Below are 25584 nucleotides of genomic sequence, written 5' to 3'. Positions count from 1 at the left end.
AGCTAAAGAAGGTATGTTCTCGCAAGATTAAAGAAGTGTTTAAATCCAGTGATATTAGGTTTGTCTTACAAGCTCAGGATCAAAACGATTCTGCAATTGCCGTGTAGTTGACTTGTAAATGGCTCTGAATTAAGCAGATGACTTTTAATCTTACGTTATTCAGTCAGAAAACGTATTCCAAATGTTTTGCATTGCATGACAATGCATTTTTTTATTATTCAATAACCAGTCGGAGAACCGCTTGTGTTCCGAAAATAAGTATGTGTACTCGATCGTCCTGCATGTTGTTCAAATTTGTCTTCTTGTGATTTTTTTTTTTCTTTCCCAAAAACTAAAGTTGCCTCTCAAAGGAAATTTTTTTGACATTGAAGAGACAAAAGGAGTGTGACATCTAATTTTAGAGGCATGTCAAAAACAGATCTCTACAAGCCTTCTCTTCCATTACATGTTGTGCAGTCAGACAAAAAGTTGCATCAGCGCAAATTCTATAATCTATTTTTATTACAATCTGATTACATTATTAACATACAGTGAACATATACTAAATCTTTTACTTCAGCTTAAGTAATTCGGAATTTTTGACGGAATTGTTGTCGAAACTAGGACTTAGAAGATAAGTCAAATTAAATATTTCGATAACCCAATAAATTCAAGGTCGAAGTTTCAATATTTGATTTTCGGAGGGAGGGGAAATTTTTTCAGTTTTGGTCCATTACCCTAAGTATATTTGCTTCGATTCTTTATTTTTCGATAAAAGCGAAAAATTTACGCATGGTGTACATATAACGCATAGCTTCAAATTAAAATTTTATAATAAACACAGTAGTTATAATTAAAGTTCCACATTGAAACTGTCATAAAAGGAAAACTACTGGATCAAATGTTATCAAATTTGGTAATCGTGTAAAGGAGGTCATGGGAATTTATTTTCCGCGAAAAATGGAAGTTCGAAACCTCACCACCAGGGCAAAATGGCGCTGTATACAATATTGTTAAATGAAATATGGGTCGGAATCTAAATTAACCTTTTGTTACACGAATTTAATATGTTTGAATTTAATATGTTTCCTTAAGAAACTTTGAATTAAGCAATATATCATTTAAAGGCGTTAAATTCGATAAACGTCGAGTGCGCCATCCGTGTAAGTGAGAAATTCGTCCGTGAAAACCACGAATTAGCGATTAGAAAATGTGAGATCGCAAATCACTCGCACAAGTGCGTACAATCTGGAAATCGTTTTCTGACAGATCGCTAATTTTTAATTTTTGAACCCTGAATTCGGCCCTAAAACATGAAGACACTGATTCAAAACGCTTTTAATCGATTTGGGCGAAAGAAGTCCCTCATGCTATCTACCTAGTTCCATTGCATTCTCCTACTGTATTCGATTGCATAGCAGTCATTCCACACCGTTTAGTGTTGAATGACAGCTAGTTTTATAATTGAACCATTTTTCTCTGAAGAGCAGTCGACAGCTGGACCACTTTGATTGCAGCTCACTTAGAGTCAATGTTAAAATGTTTCGTGATACATGAACTGCAGTAACGTGGCATTTTAGATACTACGATTTTTACGCAGAGCTGGGCCTAACCTCACGTGTGTCGCACAGTTACTTAGGCAACATTTCACGAATGAACGTCTTATAGGCCAACACTTCCCCTCTTCCCACCAGACCTTTTGGCTATGGGGTTATCTCAAAAGCACTGTTTATGGTGATAATCTAAACACTTTGGCAGAAATGAAAAATGTGATACACTGACATGTCCATAACATTCCTCCTGATATGCTAAGAGCTGCTGTTGAGAATGCAGTAACAGGATTTAACTTGCTTTCGAAAAATGCTGGACGCTACATTGAGCATGCTTTGTAACACGTTTCGGAAACTATTAAACACATTTTAAACAGATGTTTTCATGTCTTATTTCACTTAACAATATTGTATACAGCGCCAATTTCGCCCTGGTGGTGAATTTTTGAACTCTTTTTTTTTTTTTTTTTTTTCCCCGCGGAAAATAAATTCTCATAACCTCCTTTACACGATTCCCAAGTTTGATAACATTTGGTCCGGTAGTTTTCCTTTTATGACCATTTCAAATTGGAATTTTAATTATAACCACCATGTAAATTTAAAAGTTTGACAGTTTGGTTCATGTCCCAGCTTTAAAAAAATATATATAAATATAATCTTTTATATTAATCCTCTTAATTTTTTTCTCGTGTTATAGATTGTATAAAAAAACATGATCTTTAATATGATTTAGATTGTTTCAGCCGATATAAGAATTGGGTCACTAGGTGGTACAGAATAAACCCTGCTGGACTGTTTTATGTCTTTGTCATTTAGCAAAAATCTTTTAATTAAAATATTTATCCTTTGGACTTCACTTTAAACTTTATTTATAGTTAAAATGTCTAGAAAATGAAAAGCTGTCTTCGGCTGAAAAGCAATTCATGTAATTCATATTTTAAAAAATTGAGAAGAATGCAAAATTTATAGGAGTCTAGCAATCGAAAAATCTAAATTTTCTTGTGTGAGCACTGAAAATAACTGTAGATGGAAAGAAGAAAATTAGGGAGAAAAGTAAGCAAAAATTTGCTGGGAAATTCGTCTGTCAGACATACCAAGATGTTTCAAAAAGTTGGACGCTTTTGAATATACTTTCAGTATAATTTAAAGAATTTAGGTGCTCAAAGAGAAAACACTTGGACGTGTACACCAGCAAATACCATCAATTGAGTTTGTGTTAACAGAAAAGATAAAAACGATATCATTGCAGATTAAAGTGAAGAGCGACTGGTTTTAAACTATATTGTTGTATAAATTTAAATTACGTTATAGAACATCATATCGTATCATAAATGGAGAATCCCATGGTTTTCTCATTCGAATTATTTGAAGATTCAGGAGTTTATCCTGTGATGTATGTGGATGTAACCTAAAGAGGTTTTTTTTTTTCCTCCTGGTGAAACAGCGACCGAGCGGTAAAGTCGCTGAACGCTGGTAGTTCGGTCCGAGGTTCGAACCCTGCGAACGGGCTGGCTGCATGGGCGTTTTCATGGTTTTCCCCATGTGTAACGTTTATGCAAGCCAGTTTCCCTTAGAAAGTCCTCCACGAAGGCATCCCTCCCCTTAGGCAGATAGCTTTAGTGTGCTTTGCCCTAATTAAATAAACCAAAACCTCTTGATGAAACCAGTCTTTCTTTTCATCTCATACCTTCAAAGTGTTTAGCCTCTAAAGACTGATAAAGGCTCTGACCAAATTTTGATGAAATGGATTGAATTGGATTATTAAGTTACGTCAAAGCAGGGCTATCTGCCTAAAAAGAAGGATGCCTTTGTGAAGAACTTTCTAAGGGAAACCAGTTGGCATACACGATACACATGAGAAAATCCACGAAAACGCCCATGCAACCAGCCCGTTTACCGGGATTCGAACCCCGGAGTGAACTACCAGTGTTCAGAGACTTTACCGCTCGGCCGTTTATGTGCCTTTATGAAATGGAAGGCGATAACTTTATTTAAAATGATTGTCAGAAATATCAAGATATTTCGAAAAGTTGGATGCTTTTTAATATACTTGCGGAATGCCTAAAGAAAAAGAGCAAGAATAAAGTATAATGCCTGATTTGGGTAAAATTTAGTATTTGTATTTTTTTTTAATTTAAAACTTTTTAATCTTATGATATTTGATTCTTACGAGTTCAAAAATAAAATATTTGACTAAAATATGAATAACATTTAAGAAACCCAAACGTAGGATAAAATTGTGTAAAGCAATGGGCACAATGATAAAACTGTTTAAAGCAGTGTATTCAAGTCATCCTAAGTTAAAATGTCGGTTATACATCTCTCCTATTTATATATATCTTTTCTGAACGGAACATTGAAAGGCGTGTTAACTGTGCTTTACTGTATTTTCTCTTTTAATAAATGCAGTTTTCAAACGCATCGTAGTCTTTGTTGCAAAGTATTCCTCCTAAAGAAACGCAATTCGAATAAATAAATTCAAATTCTGGAAAATTTATATTAATAAATATATTTAAAATGCTCAGTTCGATGGAATAAATAGAAAATTTTAAAACAATTATCTGAAGAGACAATGCAACACAAACAATTAAAATAAAAGTATAAGAATTTAAAAAATACCTAAAATAATAACTATGACTTAAAATATATATAAAGAAAACGATTTGGAAAATAAATAAATAAATAAATAATAAATAAATAAAAATAAAATAAACGCTGCACCTTTATTTACGCAGTTCGAATAGGTAAATAGAAATTTTTAAAACAGTTATTCGAAAAAAACCATGCAACTTATACAATTAAAATGAAATTCGAAAAAGAAAAAATTACTTAAAATGATAAGTTATAATTAAAAATATAATATAAAGAATATTATTTGGAAAAAAGGAACGATGGTGACTTTTTTTCCTCTCACGGGAAAGGAAACTAGGTTGCCATATATTAAGAAGTTCACCAAGTGAAGTATTCTTGGCGCAAACTGACGAAAAAGTGCCAATATAAATTTGTGAATTTCTCCGTAAATTTTGCTCCAAATTTTACAAAATTTCATATTTAGGCGTAATTTGAGTCGTAGAATCGAAATATGTAAAAAAATTGGTATGTTATTTCAGAAAAAGTCCTATTTTGTGTCAAAATACCTATGTTAGAATAGTACTATATATAAATCTAATATATATCCTAAGTCGCGCTTTCGAGACATGAAGAACGCAATTTGAATTTTGTCAATCGGCCCAGTAGATCGGGAGATATAGGACTGTCCCATTTTTTTTTTTTTTTTTTTTTTTTTTTTTGAGCAGTGTACATCATTAAAGAAAGTAAGAAAACAAAATACATTAAATTACAAGCCAATATGTACCAAGCGACAAAAAATATCTGATGACTTGATAAAGCTAGTCATGCTACTCATGGGGTTAATGTAAATGCAAACCATTTTTCCATAGTAAGTTCTCCACAGATGCAGTAAACCACCCACTAGTTCAGATTATGATACAAGATATTTAAATGTTACATGATATGCTTTTTTGCATTTTATAAAATTTATGTATATATTTTTTCAGGCTCAGAACTGCATTTAACATTTGTATCTCAAACGCGACCTTGTGGAAAGAACAGAATGAAAAATGTTACAACGATTATCAATTTACAGTGTGTTTCTGCTTCTGGAATTGTAAGTTTCCTGGCTATGTTCTTTTAGAAAAACTAAAACTTTTTTCTAAATTTTTTTTTCATTTCATTTTTGGTGCAAGATTTTTTAATTTTTTTGTGGTACATGAAAAAATATAAAAGTAGATAAGAAAGGGAAAAAAAAAATGTTTTTTCCACAATGTTTTATATTGTATTTATTTGAAATCACATATTCATTTAGATTTCATTCTCTGATTTATTTAAAAGGTATTCTGAGCTCTTGCATTTAATTGCTCCTAAAAATTCTTTTGAAAATACTTTAAATAGGTAATAAAAACCAAGATTGTTAAATTATTATTAATTAATTATAAAGGAAAATCTAAAAGGTTGTTTCTTATGTGTAGGGAAAAAAATTCGAGTTATTAAAAATATGTAGGATTTTATTTTATAACCAAGATGTTTCCATCATAAAAAGAAGGAAAGGTTAAAATGTGAGGAATTTAAGCCCTCTGATCAGATAATACCAGAGTTAACGTATAAGTTTTCCTAGAAATAAAATGATTTTGAAGGATAGATTTCTATTTTAAACTCACTCGGAGAACAGAATGTTGCATTGGGTGCGAAGCTGTGAATAACTCAGCTGATCAGAAGGAAGTTCTGAGATGTTGGAAACTTTTCCACTAGTATAAACAATAAGGGATTTCGGTCTGGCTTCTGACCGAAGCACTAATTGGAAATGGTGTATCCTAAAGCTGCATTCACTCTGGTCCAATGGGGCGCCAAGCGTCAAAGAGTAAAAAACGTTTCCCGCATACTCCAGTTCGCACTAGCATGGCAACTTTCGCTTTAAAAGTTGTCATATGCTCGCACTAGATGACGTTTCATATCGGAAACTTGGGGGGGGGGGAACGTGAAATTTTTGTCTGGTATTTTCACTTTTTACGTTTACATTTTAAAATTAAAATGGATTTAATTTCTGCTGAATTAAAACTTATTTTACTTCTTGCATTGTGTGAGAGAAGCAAAATGTGGTGCTTTATATTAATATGTGAGAGATGACTGCAGTAAGAAGATGCAAATAATTTAATTGAAGAAATATGCTTGAACAAAACGAAATTTCTTTTAATTACTTTTGCACGACACCTCATCAATTTGATGAATTTCTAGTGCTCATTGAACTATTTATTCAAAAGCAGAACAGTAATTTTTGTCAGAATATCCCACAAAAGAATTGTTGTATATATCAAATGCTGTATACATCTAATTTAATTTATTTATGAATTTTGTTGAATGATAATTAAAAACTCCTAATTACATGATTCTATTTTGGATGAATGTTTTCGCATGATATATGAACTTCCCTTAAATGCTTTTTTAAATAAATTTCCCTTACTTGGTTTAAATAATATAAAAAATAAAAACATATATTTTGTTTAAATATATGTAGGATTTCCAGTACTACTAAATTAAATATCACAATTAAAAAAAAGCAGTTATTTTTAAGTTAATAAACAAGAATTAAAAAAATATTTTAGTTTCTGCCTTATGTACATATTTATTACTTTATTAACAGCAATTACTTCAATATATTAATGAACAGCCACTATCTAAAGGTTTGTTTTATAAGGTTAGTTTTATCTAAAACTCATTGAAGTAACTGCATTTTATATAATACTTCTCTTTCTGCATTAAAAATTGAATTCCACAATTAGCAAATTTGCTAATGCTCATGCAAAAGTTTTTTTAATTAATCAAAAATTATCATCAAGATTAAGCCTGTCGAAAAGTGGTTATGCATAATAAGGAAAATGAACATGAAGCCATTAAAATGCATAGAAGTATTCCATGAAATCAGATATATACTAGCGAGCTTCTGTTCTGTATAAATAACAGTTTTCTTAATTTTTTTAAACAAATGGTTTACTCGTCACCACTTGTTTAAAATTCCAAACTCTCTAAATTTTTTAATTAGATGAAACAACAACTTTATGCTAATACCAGTATCGCTTTTGCTAGTCTCGTGTCAGCCGAAATAAAATCTGATCATAGTAGTCAGATCTTCGTATGAATTATACCAAAGGCTTGTTGTCAAAAGAAGGATAATGCACAAAATGCCAAGCGAAAATTAGGTTTGTATGAATGATGAATGAGGTCACCCCCCCCCACGCACAATCACGATAGGTTTAAAAAAAAGTATATTCATACCATCATCAAAGGCAGGAAAAAGCAGGGCCCAAACCCATAATACAAGGTTCTAGTAAAAGCTGAATTTTTTACTTGAGCATGTTGCCTCCGCACTAAGGTACCTTGCCGGTAAGCATCGTTTTCACCTTCAGGAAACTGAAAAGCATCTGAGCTACTGTGAAACTAGTCATAATATTTTTTGTAAATATTTTTTTAAAATATACCAATTCCATAACAACATTACTCTGGTGACGCTTGAATCCAAAATCTTTAACTCAAGAAGCCAATGTTTTATCCACAAGGCAACAAGAGCAACCTTAAACTGATACAGATATATTTTAAGAAAAATACAGAATCTGGGATTTCGAAATCCATCTCGATTTTGTCGCAACAATCTATTGCTTTACATTATTCTGTAAAAATTATCAACCATATATCATTTATGGTTGATTATTAAGGTTTGTTACTAATAATAAACTTGAGAATTTTCCTTTGAATAATTTATAAAGCTATTTATTCTATTAACGTATGCATTTGTTTATTTAATCTGAAATTTTTATTAAGATTAGTCCATTTGACTTTTTTTCCTTATCAAAAAGAATTTTTGAAAGTGCAGTCATTTAAAAACCATGGTATAAACTAGACGTTTGAAATGAGATGCCTGAAACTGACGCGTCAAGTTAAAGTTAGTCAACTCACGTGGTCTCCGGCCATGCGGCAAATGCCGCCTCTGAACTGGCCTCTTATTGGTTAGCGCGTGACCACACTGGTGTGAACACAGCTCAAGTGTATCAACAGAATTTATGAAAGTCTTCTGGCTTATTTGAAGATACAGTATTCTTTTAAAAAATCTTATTGCAGCTTTATATTCTTATTCATTTAATTATCTGCTTTCCAAATAAGTATTTTGTGCACAGAGTAGTTTTTATAATTTTAGTTGTATTACAGGGTATTCTTGAACTATTCAACAGGACAAGAGGGTGGTAACACTCAGGAAGATGAATAGTATTTACACTGAAATCTAGGAGTGCATTTCACTCTATATGTCGGAAGAATAGGAAGTTAAATGTCCCAACTGTACTTTGAACAGTTGGGGGGGGGGAGGAAACTCATTTATCTGCCAATTCTTTATAGGTGTAATCTGCTGTAGCTTTCATCAAGTTATTTTGCAGTTATTACAGTAACAATGTAAAGTATTAAATGTGTAATATTTCAAAAAGCAACAACTGCTTTGGCTGGCTTTATGTTGAATGTTAATCAGTCAGCTGCAACTGTTGATACTTTTGGAACCATCAGCCATAAACGTATTTGTACTGCTAATTCTGAATTGTTTTAAATGAGGCAAATATTTTTATTTTGGTATTTTTATATTTAAAAAAATCAACATTGTAAAAATTAATTTAAAAAAGTCATTTTCAGTTTGCATTGAGGCATCAGATAATAAATAAGTTAGAGTAATTCAAGGTTGATTTTTTCCCCACGTAAATGCCATTTAATGATATTCTTTTGTCATTTACTAATTCTTTTAATTTATAATTTTGTTACATTTAGCATGCTAAAGGAATTTTTACACAAATATATTGTAAGTTTTCAAACGCTAAAAATGTGTTATTAGCATTCCTGTGTAGTTTTATTAATTTAGAATCATAATCTGATAATCATAGAGGCATTGAAATTTTTTAATTAGTGTTAATAATGTTATTAATTTGCTGCGTGCCAATAATAAAAAATTTAAGCTCTTTAAGATTCTGTGAGTAAGGTCTATATTTTGAAAAAATAATATTGATCAATTCTTTGCACAATAATTTATCTGAACAAAAATTTTCAACAGAACCCTTTTCTCTTAACTGATATTTTAAGTTACGTATAATGGCAAACATTTTGTTTTTCAGTTTGTGTATGGCCCCTGATTATGATCTGGAACTTTGATATCAAATACCTGAGTTTATTTTTCCTAACATTTCGATAATTTCTTTGTGACACAAAATTTTATTCATGTGGATAAAACAGAATAAAATCATGTATCTCTAAATTTTTTACCTTTTTTTAAATTTTGTAATGAAGTTACATTAAAAGATGTAATAAAAAGTAATAGTCCTTTTTTTGGGTATAATTTCATCTTTTGGCCTTCATCCATTACTCTCCTAAATAAGGAATTTATGCTTTCGTATAGTTTTCTCAATTATTATTATGAAAAATTACATTTGAATTATACTTTTAGGGCAATCCTGTTTTCTTTTATGAATCAGGTGACTGTGATTACATTTTTGATTGGGAAACAATAGTAGTGTGTCCTGATTTTCACAAGTATGTTAAAATTTTTGTATTTATCTTGTGTAAAATATATTTTGAAACTTTATATTTCTGCCTTGAAGTAATGCATTTGTTTTGCTAACCAAAGTTAATTTGTACTAGTTTATTGGATTTTTGATAACATTTTAATTATTGAATTTTTTGATAAAATTTGCATATAACGCACACCTTTATTTGTTTATATTGTGAGTTTTATGGAATGCTTGTAGTGTTAATAATAAAAAAGTGTATTTTATGAAAAGTTTGCGCTGCAGAGTATGATACTTTTTATTTGTAGCTTTACTGCTGTTTGTGTTCCTTAGTAGGGAATTACTGGACAGTTTTGTGTTTTTTCTTAGATATAACATACTTAAGAAATTTAGTTTTTGCTAGAAAGTTTTTGCTTTTGCCCTGAAAGTATTTCTTCTTAGACTGATAGCTGTCAAATGTTCTTCTATAATTAACTAACCTAGATTGATACTACTGCTATTTGTATTTAACTGTTTAACAAGTGAAACTTTTTTTATCTATTATATGCAGCATGTTGATATCTGTATATATCCTCTTTCCATTTGATCAACAAAAGAATTGGATAAAAGAGTTGATATGGAGGAAGGGAGGAAACATTTTACATTATTATAATTAAACATGTTCATTATTATAATTAAACACTGTTTACAAAATGTTAGTACTCTACATTTTGAGGGATGTTTATAATGTTAAATTTTTGCTGATAGTGAAATTAATTGAATTCTATATTTTGTTTCATAAAAGAAGTTAACATTTTTCTTTGTTTGTTTTGAAGGAGGAATCCTCATATCGTACCAAGTTCTGGTCCAAAGCCTGATCCATTTAAAGATGAAGAACCATCTAGTCATAAAGCTGAAATAGCAGTGGGTGTTATCTTTACACTGATAATTCTGATGGTTGTTGCATTTATACTTGTAAAACCAACAAGAAGGTAAAAAACATTTATGTTTAGTAAATTGTATCATATACCTCAAATATATGAATTGTTTGTCTGTGAAAAAATTATAAAAATCTTGCTTTAATTGCTATGTGAAATGTGTGTACGACTGCTATAGTAGGAGCCTAAATATCAAAAATAAAGTATGCTCTTTTTTAACACTTTTGTATGTATAAGCAGTTACTCAGAAAAAAATGTTAGAAATATTTTATAAGGTGTAATGCAAATATTAAAGATACTGTAGCAGCAAGAATCAGCATTAAGTTTTGTAAATTTGCAGGACTAGTTTCAGAGGTTAAACAGAGTCTTTTCTTCACCTGCAGGGGTGAAAATAACAAAGGAGAAGCAAATGCTCACGCAAATAACAAGAAGAAAAAAAAAATAGAGAAAGTACCAGCTAAATGAAGGGCCGCCAATGGCGAAGCGGTAACATTTCTGAATACTGGTAGTTTGTGCTGAGGTTTAAATTCTAGAGAATGGGCTGGCTGCATGGGCACTTTTGTTGCTTCCTCCGTGTGTAACATGCATGAGAGCCAGTTTACCTTAGGAAGTCCACCATAAGGACATCCATTCTCCTTTGGCAGACAGGCCTCGAATGCTATGCCATAATTAAACCAAATCAAATCAGCTAAGGAAGAGGAAACCAAGCCATTGGTGCTATTGAAATGTACATGACAAAAGTAAAAGTAAAATCCAAGGCAAAGGGAAATATCACAGTAAAACGCAGCTGATACAAAATAAGGGAAAACAGTAGCGGAAAATAAATGGCTTATTTAAGTTATTCTATCATTAACTAAAACAACATATTGAGAACAAATGTTAAAGAAATTATAATAGTTAATAATCATTGTCATATGCTTTGCCGTAATCAATTAACCAGAGAAATTAGTCCATGTGATCTGTATCATTGTAATTAAATATAAATGCAGATGTTTAATTTATGTCAGCATCAAAAAGTTTTCAAATTTTATGTTCAGCCTCTGAAGAATATTATTTTATCTAAAGTATGTCTGCCTTATTGACTTGAAGGTATTCAGATTGGCTTTATGAAGCATGGTTTAGGATTCATGAGTTATATCCCCCCTTCAAAATGTCTCTTTAAGAAAATAAACACCAGTAGAAACTTTGTTTCCAATCTGCATAGCACATCTGGATTGTTTGAAGTGGAACTCATTTTCAACAACTATTACAGTTTTCTGGATGCTGCTTGCAAAGTGAAAACAGTTGAATTTTTTCCATGGAAAAAGATAAAAGCTGCATAGTTTCAAACCTGGGGAAAAAAAAAAGCTGGGTTGCAAAACTACTGAAATGTCTTTTAAGTCGGAAATTCAGGAGCAGAGAGCATTGTGTGATGAGAAAGATTATCATTTTTCAGCATCCAGATGGCTCGAATTCTTCTTTAAATGCAAACATTTCTTTCAACCTACAAGAATCTCAACACAGTAATGTTGATTCAGAGTGTGTGTTTTGAGGTATGAGTAATTATGAGTATGAAAAGTGCAAATTAGCATTGATATGGATTTGCTGAACCATGCTCTCTGTATGCCTCTTTCAGCTTTAATGTTTCTTCTTTGGATAATATTAGAAAATCTAAGGTACAATACTGCTTAACTTTTTTTAAAAAATTCTTTGTATCAGAAGGCTTAAATATGCATTTTTCTGATTTTTTCCCTCTATTATTATAATTTTTATTTCTTTTTTAAGCAAATTCACCATATACTGTCTGCATGCCAAATTCCTGTGCTAAAATTTTGTGCATTGTAATATGGTTGCAATTAAAGTCACTCATTAATATATTGTTACTTGCATTGTTGCAGTCTTCCCATACAAAATTTCTCTTATATTTTTCCTCCATTTTGGATGTGTAAGTTCTTCCAGACCAGGGTCAGGTATTAACAGTTTCAGATTTTCTGAAAAGTTATTATATCTCCCAAAAATTTGCAATTTCAATAAAGTATGCTTTCTCGGGGTTCATTGCACTTGGAAATGGTCAATTTGACTTTCTAGCATTAATTTTTTGTTTGCTTTCTCTGATCTTGTATGTATTGTAATTATACCTTTTATGCATTATTTTGTGACAATAAACAGTTTTAACTAAATGGGTAAAATATTTTTTGTTTAGAGCTGTGATCTCTTCAAGATTTCGGAGCTTATTCAGCACTGCAAATCTTCCCTATTTCAGGTACAAAAGGGTAAGCATGCTGATTTTATTGCTTTAGTTTAAAGGGTGCTTGGAAATCACCAATTCAAACAGCTTTTTATTTTACTTTTTTAAATATGCATATCTTGCCAAAAATGTTTTTCTTCCTGTGTGCGTGCTTTTTGTGAAAGTATGTGCTGTGATGTGTGATATAGAAATTGCGAATCTCTGGATGCATTAGCAGTTATATTTAATTACAAGTATAACCTTAAAAAAATTATTAAGAAGATCATCAATTTAAAAGGAGGAAAGTAAATAAGTGATTAGAAGTTGCGGATCTCTGGATATGTCGGCAGTTATATTTAATTACAAATATAACCTTAAAAAAATTATTAAGAAGATCATCAATTTAAAAGGAGGAAAGTAAATAAGTGATTTTAAGTCTCCATTTTTGCATACTGTGTTATAAATCTTTAATATGTATATATATATATATTAAAGCAAAGCTTAATATTTTTGGCATAATATTACTTGTCAGAAATAAAATTGAAGCGCATTATTTTTGAATTTTAATTGATAAATAATTGAAACTGTATTTAAAATATAACTCAAAATATGTATTTTGTTGTCATATTTTATATATATATATATATTTATGGTGATTATGATAGAAATTCTTCAGAAGTGTGTAAAAAGGACCATTGGTCAGAATGGCCTAAAATTTTACCCAAGTATATGGGGAAGCAATGGGAATTTGTCTGGCAAATTTAAAAATATGTTGAAATATATAAAAAGAATGTTTTTGTCTGTAGGCCAGTATTTGTATAAAAAGAAATCTGTAATTTGATTTTAATTATTCCTAGATGTGCTTTAAAAAATGTTCAATATGCTGTGCACCATTTTCTGCCATGGACTGACTTTGCAAAACAGCATGTTCCACAATAGATCAGAGTGCATTCATGCTGATGTTATGTGGTGCATAATGTGTGTCTTTAACTTATCTATGTTTGCTGTCAACACTATAAACACTTTTCAGGTAACCCCAGACCTTGAAATCACAAAGATTAAAGTCAGATGATCGGGGTGGTCAAGTTATTAGAAAATGACAGCTGATAATCTTGTCATTTCTGAAAAGATATTCAGCATCTGCTTCATGCATCTTGCAATGTGCGGAGAAGCTCTGTCTTGTATAAAATTTGTGCTGCTCACACATGCATGCTATTGAAGTGCTGCAATTATCTGATTGCAACAAAAGAGTTTTATGCCATTTGTCATCAACTAGGTAACAGGACCCACAAGACTTGTCTCCTTGAAAAAGAATTGGCCTATGATCAACATTGTCATAAACCTGCACCATACACATGTTTTCAGAATGAAGAGGCAGTTAGTGCCATGAGAGTTGATTATCTGTTGCCCAATATTGTGTTGAGTATTGGCAGAACCATGGAGATGAAAATGGGCTTCCTTTGTCCACGAAATATTACATGATCATGCATTGTTCACTTCCATTCAAGCAAGGAATTATAGGGCCTGTCGTATTGGTAAGCCAGCAGTAAGCAACTTTTCTGAGTGCGTGCAATTTTGAATGGCTAGCATTGCAGACTACGAACCATGTTGATAAGCATATCTTAAGATACCATTGTACTGCACGTTTTCATACCATTGCTCTTCTCTTCTTGCAATGCTATGACCATGTCTTCCCATGACATCAAAGCAATTTGATTCCTCCCTCTACTAGAACTCACATCGAATGAAGTTGGCTCTACTAATTTACGAATCATCCTCTGCAGATCTTTGACAGATATTTGGACCAGAACTGAGTCTTATACCAATTAATGTCCAGAACTTCTTCAGGGCAGTTGATGTACTGTCACCAATCTTGTTGAAGCTTCACAAGCAGAGTCTGATTCTTCATTGACAGAGTCTTGATGAGCATTTCAGATGCAGAATAACTGCATGTACCTAACATTTTTACGTGTAAGTCATGCTAATGTTTTTATTTGTGTGGTGTTATGTAATTAGCATATTATTATGATCAGCATATAATTAGCATATATAATTTGGATGTTATTATGAATACAGTGTGAGCTATAGTTGAAATTTTGAACTATTTTTCTCCCATTAATCAGACAAATTATTTCATGTATATTCAGGTCATTATGACCATTGGTTCTTTTTACAGCCTCTTGAAAGCGTAATTTTATGTATAATGTGTGCTGCAAAAATTGCAGATGTACTATATTTGAAATCAAAATTGGTGATAATGATGATGATTCACATACATATTTTGAAAGTTCTGTGAAATTTAAAAAAAAAAAAAAAAAAAAAAAAAAAAAAAAAAAAAAAAAAAAAAAAATTAAAAAAATTAATATGTGTATCAAATCTGAAGTAAAACTCAATTTTTACAATTCTTTTAGGGTGACATACTCACAGAATTACAATCGGATTTCTAAGTGAAAGGTAGAGTGCTCTTTATTTTAAAATGGTTTATGGGACTAAATAATAATAATAATAAATAATAATAAAAAAATTAGCCAAACTGAAAAGCTTATCACTTAATTGCATGCCTTAGTTCTGCACTGTAAAATCCTTTATTTATGTAGTATGCTTGCTTATAACACAACTGTTATGGCATTAGATACTGTCTGGCCTTTCCTTATGTGGTTACTTTTGCATGGCATTAGCTCTGTTTTAGAATCTTAGTTGAGTAATTTTGTGTTGCCTTTTCTATTGCACATAAATTGAAGAATTTATTTTCCTTATGCACAATAAGTTTAATAACATGCATTGCAGTTTTATTGTATAATAATTGATATGTCATATTTATAATTGCATATGTATATTACAATGATTTTTGTTTTTCTCAATTTACAATAAGCAATTTTTGAGTTGATTTCTAATTATGTGAGATCAAAACTTTAATTATATTTACTTTGTAAAATTGAATAAATGCAAACAATGATGTTAGCAGAAATTTTTTTTTTCTTTTGATACATTTTTCTTTTGTGAATTGTATTTTATTGATAGTAAACTTACTTAGTGCTATAATATTTTATAATTCTACCCTTCATAAAATATTTACCAATATTTCAATGTGTCATCAACACACAGTAACACACAGTTTCTGTATTTCAAACCTCTTTCTGAGATGATATTTTCAGAAAAAGATAAAAATCTTTGAATTTCACAAAGGGATGACATAGATGCACAGAATTGGCAACATTGTGAATTGCAAACAAAATGATGAAGTCATAGTTAATGCTTATTATTGACTGCTCAATACTTATTGACAATGAATTGCTTTAGTTGTCCAGACAGTATAGTGTTCAGAGGAGCCTACTGCGGTACCAAAGGGCCCGGGTTTGAATCCTGGAGAAGACATGGTTGTAACTGTCTCTCCCTTCATAGGAGGCAGTGGTGGATCCCTATTAGGTGCCTGCACAATAAAATTATCCAATGTACATACTTCACATAGCAGTATTCTTTATGTCACATGGGGTAATTTCCACAAGTCCTAATGCTGAGATTTCTCGAAATTCTAAGAATTCTACCATCTGATGTATTTGAAACAGTTTTGATCTCACATAATGAGATTTGGCTGTACTGGTAAATAAAGGCTGTTGCTAATCTATCATCTCTTGAAAACACAAATTTAACTGTGTAGTAACCACAAACATAGAAGCATGAAAAAAGACAGGCCATGCTTTTAATTTTAGTAAAAAAAATTAAGTTAAAAAATTCAGTCCATGTATACATAAGTAAATATAATCAGGCTTAATTGGTAAATTATGCACTGTATGACATTACCAACATTAAAAAAAATAAGTGTAGTGTATACTGCAGTATAATACACTATAGTATAATCTAAAATAAGGTGATGTGAAATGGGGTGGAATAGGTGTTATGGGAAAGTGCATATCCTTGTTTCATTTTGAAGGGATAAATGTTTTTCAGTGTATTTTTGTAATTTTTATTATGCATACAAAATTCTGTAAATATTTTTGTTTTCACTGTCGGAGTTTCTGTTGTCAAAAACCAATCACATTTTTCACATAATTTATTCATTCAAACAAAATGTAGTGATATTGTATTTGAAGAGTTTCATTCTATAAAATGTGTTCCTAGCTTGTAGTGCATGAGCCAAGTTCTGTCATTACTAATTTTGCTACTATCACTGTAAACAAACAGGCAAACAAAAAGACTTGAAATTGTTCATATAGAACAGAAAGATATGCAAAGTATTTTGGCTCTTCAAAAAGAGGGATCTGCATCTGATTGTCTTTGAAATTGATAATATTTTTAAAGATATGTATGCTAGTAGCTTGTGTTTTTCGCCTAATTTTAGGTGTTTCTAATTCTTGGACATCTGTACTCTGCAATGCATCTTATAATGTTTGCTGTTGTCTCTTTGTCATAAACAACGTTTAACTTCAAAATTCTTACGAGTGTTACATGCCTTTATGCCTTACCAGGAGGGAGATAAAAAAAGTGTTATATTTGTCCTCTCAGGTAGAGCAAGAAGTGCCAAAATAGTTAGAAATGCATTATGAAGTTATCTGTTCATTTATTAATTTTTTGTTACCAAAGAACTTTATTCTTTACATGATTATATTTACATTTATATTACAGAGTATTCTATTCTTCAGATTTTCTTTATTACAGTAAAAGCTCATGTAATGAATGCAGCAAAAACTGGACTATCTGCCATTCAACTAACTAATATTTAAGAATTTTAGAAAAATTTACAAAATGAGAGATTTGTAATGCTGTTACAGAGCTTATAATATTATTAACACATATATTTTGTCACTAAATAACTGGATTAGTGCCAATAATCAATAAGCATGACATCAGAATGCAATCATTTTCGTTTCCATGTATCTTGATAAGCAAGTTTAATTTTTGTAAAGGATAGATTGTCTATTTTTTGTATTTCAAAGTTACAGGATCGAGGTGACTTTGAAAATCGATAAACAATGGTATGTAACATGAAAGATTATACACCATTTAAGTGTTTTATGTGTGATTTCCATAATTTATGCCTTTTTATTATCTAACTAAATAAAAATAACAAAAATTTAAAAAATAAAATCTGAAAGTTTTCAGATTCTACATTATGCTTAAAGGGGCTTTTTTTTGGCATTTTGTGTTCTACCTTTATTTATTAAATATCATGTTCTTCGCACTTACACCATACAATTAAATTCAACAGCAATATTGGTTGAGCATATCTTTAGAATTTTCAATACACAATCTCGCACGGAGATAAAAATGTCACCCCCCCCCCCGTACAGTGTTGCCATTGCTCGCTTTGAAATCGTAAAGTTTTTTTTATTAAAAACACACAAATGCTTTACAAAATATGAAACAGATAATAAAACAAATTCCAAATTTAATTTTCTAGATGCCCATATTTGGGTGGAGATTTACACTAATCAAAATTTGATTGCTCTAGGTATTGTTTTTTTTTATCACAATGCGAGAACACATACATACTTTTTCGCAGATTCTTCATTATTTAGTTTCTTTACATATAATACAGGGCTCTAATATTTGGTGGCAACAATTTGAAAAATGAACCAACGTAAAATACCAACACGAAAGTAATGGGCTAACACCCTTTGGGCTAATAATAAAAGTTCATTTAAACTTCTAAAAGAATGGTTGGAAATTTGGCATGATTTTATGTTAATCAAAATATACATCAGCAGTTTTTGGCTGAAGTGAATTTAAAAAAAAATCTTAATATAATTTTAAATGTAGGCTTTTGATATTGAAGTTGGTAACAAGTAAAATGATCATTTTTATTATTTTAGAGTAAAAATATATCCCTTTGATTTGCTTTTCTAGCGTGAACTCCGTTTTTTATGCACTTAACTAATTGGAATTTTCAGGTATCTGGAATTTGGCATTTCCCAACCTTTCTAGATAATCAAGCTTTTATTGTAGTTTTTAATTGCAGCTGGAGAATTTGTCTTTCAACTTATTAGAGTGTTTGAGATCTGAGAGATTTGTACAGATGCTGTATTATTTCATTAATTACAATTGCATTATTTTAATTGAATTAATTTTAATTTAATTTAATTAGATTGTAGTTAATCAAATTTATAACTTAGCTGATTTATCCTCTATTTAGATGTGTATAAAATCTAGTTCTTACATAGTACCTGAATTTAATTTTCCAGTTGGTTTGTAAGGGAAAAAAATAGTAATGAATAATTTTGAATTTGAACTTCATATTTGATTAAAAGAACCGTTCTGTTGCTAATTTATATCAATTAAATATGATATGCTGTAAAGTAGATGGAGATCCTGTCTTTAAAAAGCATCTTAGTTTCTTAACATTTTAAGTTTTATTTTGTCACAGTATTGTTCATTTTAAATAACAGAATGCTGTGAAATATTTAATTGAAATAATATATGTTGACTACAATGTAACAATTTTATTCAAGCTCACTACTGGAAACTACTAAATTGGAATTTATGAGTTGCACACAAATTTAGAAAGTTTATGTTAAATCTGGAGTTTTACTGTGTCTGCATATGATTCAAATGCTATCTGTGAATCATAATATTTATGTTATATACAGGAAAAAAAAGGTGTTGAATTGCTATGAATGAAGTATTTCCATCTTTTTTCTAGAACCAACATGTGTACTGAAATGGCAGAAATCATTTAAATATAGGAAGTTTGAACTGTGTGAAAGCTATATTTGATATAATTTTTAACTCTGTATAAAAATTTTTAACCATAGCTTTGTAATATGTGTATTTAATGCTAATATAATTTCACCCTAGAAGGAAATGAGTGTTCTCATGTGACTGACAAATGTATTTAATAATATATAAATACTTTGCTATACATCCATTGAACTCTATGCAGATTATAAAAGTGTTGTGCTGTAACATGCAGTTATTTTTATGCAGAAAAGTGTTTAATGTGAATATAATCAGTCTGTTATTTGAATATGGAATTGTATTTAGTTGTAGTAATTACAATATATGTTTTATGAAATAAACTAAAATGGCTGTGAATGTCATGTAAATAAAATGAAATTAATTGAAAAGCACTATTGGAATAAATTTTCTCCTAATATAATACTTTATTTTCTGCAGTTTACTGGAGAAAGACTTGTACTTGTTGATGCTTCGCAAGCTTTTTATGATGAAGACCGAGATGTGGAGATGTTGTCTTAAATAGTTGAGTAATTATAGCTTGATGCTGTTTGTGGAAATGGTTTATTTTTGTAACTTGGCACTAGTGTGTGCATTTGTACTGTAATGTGCACGAAGGTTGTAGATTTTGTGATATAATTTTTTTTTTTTTTTATGAATAGACTGCTGTAAAATTTAGGAAGATGAAAGACTTGTCGGTTTTATTCTTCAGTTTCATTCGGTTTTATTCTTATGGAAAATTCTTTATTATAAGTGTGATATGATAGTTTTTGAAGCAGAAAGTTTTAAATTTATCTTTAGGGGAAAATTGTAAGAAATTTAGCATTTTAAAATTTTATTTTTGAGGTAAAAATATTAAATTATTATTTGAATATTTCTTACTTGTCTTTTAAGTTGAAATATATGTGCCCTATTTTTGTGTGTAATTCTTATACTCACATAGTGTGTTGTTAATGTGAATACTCCATTTTAGAATTATCTTTACATAGTGCACATATCAGAGGCATATAAGGATGTCAGTTCTCAAGGTGTATGAAGTATACACCTCAGACATTGTTTTGATAATGGTTTAATTTAAGCTGCATAAGATGTAAATTGTTTAATATATTAAAGTGTTGCATATAAAACTGTAATTTTAGTTTGGAAATTTTCGTGTTACGTTTGTATAGTATTTGTATGTTCAGTATTCCGTAGTTGCCAATATGTTAAGAATGTTTTGTTTTTGATGTATGTGTTTTTAATATGTTTTTGAAATAATTTTCTTTTTCATTTAGTACCTTGTTGTCTGTATGCCTCTGAATTTTAAGTATGTAGTTTTTTTCGTGTGTTCAAAAAGGAGCATTTGTTTGTTGCCTCTTAAGATTGCATTTTTTGTTTCTACATTCCACTAGATGTAACTTTCCTTGATTTCTTACACTATATAACACCATGTGCCTAATGTCTCTCCTTCCATGTATAGTTCTGATTCTGTGTATATTTCAAAAAAAATGTTGATGGTAAGTTAGTTAATTGAAGTTCTAGCATTGCAGCTATGTGAAAATATTGCCAGAAAAAAAGAAGTACTTGTTCTGAGAAAAGTTGGAATTTTATAAATTCCAACTGGTGTAATATTTTAAATTGAAATGCTTAAAATTATGAAAAGTTTTACAGTTTGTATATAGGCCTTTTAATGTTGAATATTCTAAACTATAGCCATTTCCAACTGAAATATGTATATATTTTTATGTACTTGATATTAGCAGATTATCATCTCAGGAGCTATTTATACACAGTATACTTGCTTATTAATTAAGTAAGTGTTTGGCTAGTCATTCAGATGATGTAAACAGTCCTTGATTCTTGATTATGACAACATCAACAATGTGGGAAGGACAAGGAAATCTTGCGAAGTTTATGCTAAGAACTAACTAACTTTTTATTTAGAGTTTCTATGCCCTAAGTTTCTGTTGATGAATCTGAAGCATTCAGAACTCATCAGAATCCTTTTAAGTCTTTCATAACATGTGTGCGAAATTGCATACAATAATGATTTTCACCATTTCTCAGTTTGGTGAATTACTGTAAAAATGTTGAATTGTGTTATTATTATAGAGGTATTTTCAGTATGCAGTAAAAGCACCATGCTTGTATGTTATAATGTTCTATATCAATGAATGCTAACTATACTGTTGTTGGTGTTTTATAATTACATGCTGCTTTTAAGTTTTGGGTAAATGAAAAAAGTTACAGAAATATTTCTTATTATATTTATCTGGGTCCTACTTGTATTTATAACTTTTGTTGTAATTAAATTTTGTTTCACTATTTGAAGTTGTCTGTTAGTTCTAAAGGATTGGAAAACTTCATGGTAATTTAGTTAGGTAAATTAGTAACTATCTGTTTCATATGCAGGCAGTCATAATACAAGAGACCTAGAAAACGGATGAGAAGCTTTATAAATAAGCTGATAAATTTGCTGTTTTCAAAATTCTAAAATAAAAATTATACATACATAGGCAAGGTTACTTGAAGTTAGTGATTCTATCTTAGCTGAAGTCCATTAACCGCCAAAACTACAAGAAATGTTTCTTTTCTCATGAAAATAATAACAAATATTAAATTAAACATTTATAACATAAATTTACATTGAAAATTTAAAAAAAAAAAAAAAATAAAAAAATATGTTCTTACCTGTGGAAAAAGCGAGTGTTGTGTTCGTGCAACGTCAGAGGAATAAGACTACGGATGTTTAGTGAGTAGGATTGTACTCGTGTGATGTTTCTTTTGAGTGGAGCGCAGGATTACTTTTTAGCTGTATAACGTTTTATAAATCTATAAATCACTTTACTTGTAATTAATTTAATATTAAAATATACGTTGTATTTCTTTTACAAATACAGATTATTTCAATTGAAAGATTCAAGCATGAAAAGCTTGATTACAGTCATGATGTAAAGCTACATTGCATATTTTGCATCTATTAACAGTATAGCTATGGTACTCTTTACAACAAAGTATTTTGTTATCAACGGACTTTACAGTAAAATGTCTACTATCTCCCTGCAATAGTTTTTGAATGCTGAATTTACTAGGTCTTCCTGTTGCTGATCTATTTCTGGCTAATTCTACACTCTCAATAGGAGTTTGCAAAAGGAATAATGCATTATCGCGTCTTGAATTTAAGAGACTTTATATTTTCAGTAGTAAAAAGTGGTGATATTTAGTAAGTTTAGATACGGTCTCACCTCATATAATTTATCAGTATTGTCAATTTTACTATTGTCAAATGCAAATTCTGCTTCATATTCCTGCACTGCAAACGTGATATCAATTCTCGTACAACAGGAACAGAAATGTCCTTATCAAAAGACCAATGCATTTTTTCTTGAGGTAAAGAATGATATCCTGCAAGCAATATTATTCCAATAAATCTTCTCATATAGGCTTCAGATAAGTTCTGGATTTTTTTTTTTTTTTTTTTTTTTTTTTTTTGCTGAGTGTGTATATTTGTCAGTTCAATGAGAAGAGAGTAAATGTCTAAACCAAAAAGAAAATCGAAAATGTGTGCACTAGTTTTACTTTGTGTTTTGTCTTTTATAATTTCTCTTCTATCTCTTTCTTCATGTTTTTCCTGAGACATAACTAACAGTTCCTTTTTTTATCCACTTCAAGATCTCAGTCTTCTGCTTTTTAAGCTTTTTAGTATGACTATAACTGCTTTTAGAAGGCTGAAACTTACTTCTTACGTGAATTTCAACTTCACCAGCAGCATCATTTGGTAAAATATCATTATCATTATTTAAAACATTGTCATTCCTTTCTTCGTCACTATCCTCTGCAATTTCTGGGGGAACAACAACAATATCAGTTTCATTCTGGTCATTATTAACATTATCATCATCTGCTTCTTCATCAAAAAATCTTTGAAGGGCTTCTTCTAATGTTAAGATACCTCGTTCTAGGCATTTTTAAACAACCAGAACATGAACCAGAACATCGGAAGGAATGAGTGAAAAAGGAGATTGACTGCCGGTTTCCTGCTGGCGTCACCTGTTTTCCATTTCTTCCCAACACAAATATAAACATCTGACTGATGTAATGTTCTGATAATCGGTGACCTTGACTAAAAATAGATCACTCATAAAGATGGCAATTCTTTCTCAGCAAAAATACTCGGTCGAAAATTTTGCTTAAAGTTTGAGATTAATTATTATAAACAAAATTATTTTTGAAGGCAAATATTTTTTACAGAAATAATCTTCATAATGTTCCCTACACAAAATCATCTGCTGGTATAAAATATCTTTGGTAGTTATATTTATATATGCATTTATTTTGACTGTTGCGCCAACGCAACACCAGCGGCTAATGGGTTAAACAGCTTCAGAATTGTAAATGAAACACTGTTGAAATATATAATGAAAGAGTGACCCCCTTGAAAAAATTTAAATTAAATAACTGTCTTTTTAAAATCTTAAAAAAGCAGTAGAGTTTTTTCCATTAACTTTTGTCATACTCCTAAAAATTCAAGTAATTATTTGATCAGGAGACTGTTGATATTTTAGTTTAAAAATTATAGCTCTAATTAGATATCCTTTATGCTCTTTTTAAATTAAAATTATTCTTGAGTGTATTCTGTAGACAAATGCTTTTGTCAATCTATGCTTGCCTTTTCTTTTCGAACTGTTTAAGTATATTTTAATTACATTAGAACTTATTATTTTTATCAGCTGCAAATTTTTACTGCTGGTTTTATTTAAGAGAGGCTTTTGATCAAATTTTCATTTAAAAAAAAAAAAATAAAATAAAGGTATTTTAGAATTTTTAAAACAGCAAATTTATTTAAAATGGTAAACAAATTTGAAGTCTCCCCCCCTCCCAAAAATGTTCATTGTACAATTGGATTAAAAAAATGCCCTCCTTCTGAAGTTTTTAAATCTCCCCCCACAAGATTCATGGTTTGAAGTTAATACATAATTTCATTTTCTTGTACATTTCTGATAACAGGATGATAAGATATTGCATATACATACGGTGTTATAACTCTGGGGTCTAAGTTTTCATGAAACTCATTAAAAATAAATATTGCATCTTGAAATAGGAAGATTTTAGAATCCTTAGCTCAGTTTGTAGGTTTCCATTGTCACAAGTTCTACTGTTATGTGCATATGTTTACATATCTCAAAAGAACAAATGTTATTTAAAAATATTTTTAATGAAATTTCTATTCCTGTGTATATTTGTTTCAACCTTGTGAAACAACCTCATTTGTGTTGCTGTTTATTAGTTCAAGTTTAAATTAAAGCACTTGAACTGATTTCTGTTCCCTATTCACTCGTATTGTTGGTAAAACTCAAATCTGCAGAATTGTTTAAGAAAAGTGCATTTATAGGATAGCACTGAAATTATGTCTTTTATGTAGTTCTTTCATTTTTCTTAGATAATATGAATATACATATCTTTGTTTTGGCATAATGTGGGAAAGCATGTAAATTAAAATTGAAATTTTTAGTTTTGGCATAGTGGTAATAATAAATATTTACGTATTAAGTTATATTGTAGATTATTTTCAGTATTGTAATTATAAATACTGTGAAGGTATGTTATTTCGTGTGCTCAATTTCTTTACACAGATGTGTGCTGAATTGTTGTATTACTATCTGCACTTTAATTGGCTGTAAATTTGTTTAATAATATTCACATATTCTTGCAGATATGCTGTAAATTTAATTCAAATCTGAGTAAATAAATTTTGATTTTAAAATGTATCTTCTATTTTTGTACCAATAATTTATGATATTTATTATTCAATTTACTATTATTTAAGAAAGTTGGAAACATTGATCCACGCATATAATATTAAATTTTGAATATCAAAGATTATAGTACAACATGCTTATTAAGCTCCTCTAAAGCTTTTGTTTGTGGTTTGCTTGCATCATTAAGGCAAAACTTTACAGATGTCTTTATCAATTATGAAAAATATGGTGATATAAACTGTAAATATTAGGCAGAAAAAGGCAATCTTAAGTTGGCAGAGATTTTGACCAAAAACTCTGCCTGCCAACTTTGAAGGGTGATCAGACAGTTTTTCTTCTTCTGGAAGGAGAAAAAAGGGAAGATTATTAAGATGGGAAGAGTGACAACTATTTCTGTAGACAGATGGTGCTACATTTTTTTCCCTTCTTTTCTCC

The 25584-nt window shown here is 30.2% G+C and overlaps 1 protein-coding gene across 2 annotated transcripts in view; it reads left to right on the top strand.

Moving 5' to 3' along the window:
* Positions 1 to 25158, top strand: part of LOC118195571 (cation-independent mannose-6-phosphate receptor-like) — a 109142-nt gene extending 83984 nt beyond the window's left edge. Inside the window, exons 12-17 of one of the 2 annotated variants that reach the window (XM_035366903.2) lie at positions 5087 to 5196; positions 9559 to 9644; positions 10435 to 10590; positions 12719 to 12788; positions 15154 to 15196; positions 19853 to 25158. In XM_035366903.2, coding sequence (XP_035222794.2) covers positions 5087 to 5196; positions 9559 to 9644; positions 10435 to 10590; positions 12719 to 12788; positions 15154 to 15189 — 458 coding nt within the window. In that variant the 3' untranslated portion in view covers positions 15190 to 15196; positions 19853 to 25158. The remainder of the gene's footprint in view (positions 1 to 5086; positions 5197 to 9558; positions 9645 to 10434; positions 10591 to 12718; positions 12789 to 15153; positions 15197 to 19852) is intronic. The other variant, XM_035366902.2, reaches the window with a different exon arrangement.
* Positions 25159 to 25584: the final 426 nt, after the last annotated feature.

This window comes from Stegodyphus dumicola, chromosome 11 (assembly GCF_044657685.1).
Source record: "Stegodyphus dumicola isolate Sdum_Otavi_A_Nest chromosome 11, ASM4465768v1".
NCBI lineage: Eukaryota > Metazoa > Arthropoda > Arachnida > Araneae > Eresidae > Stegodyphus > Stegodyphus dumicola.
Note: the sequence above shows the minus strand (reverse complement) of the source record. Positions and strands in the feature narration are given on the sequence as shown.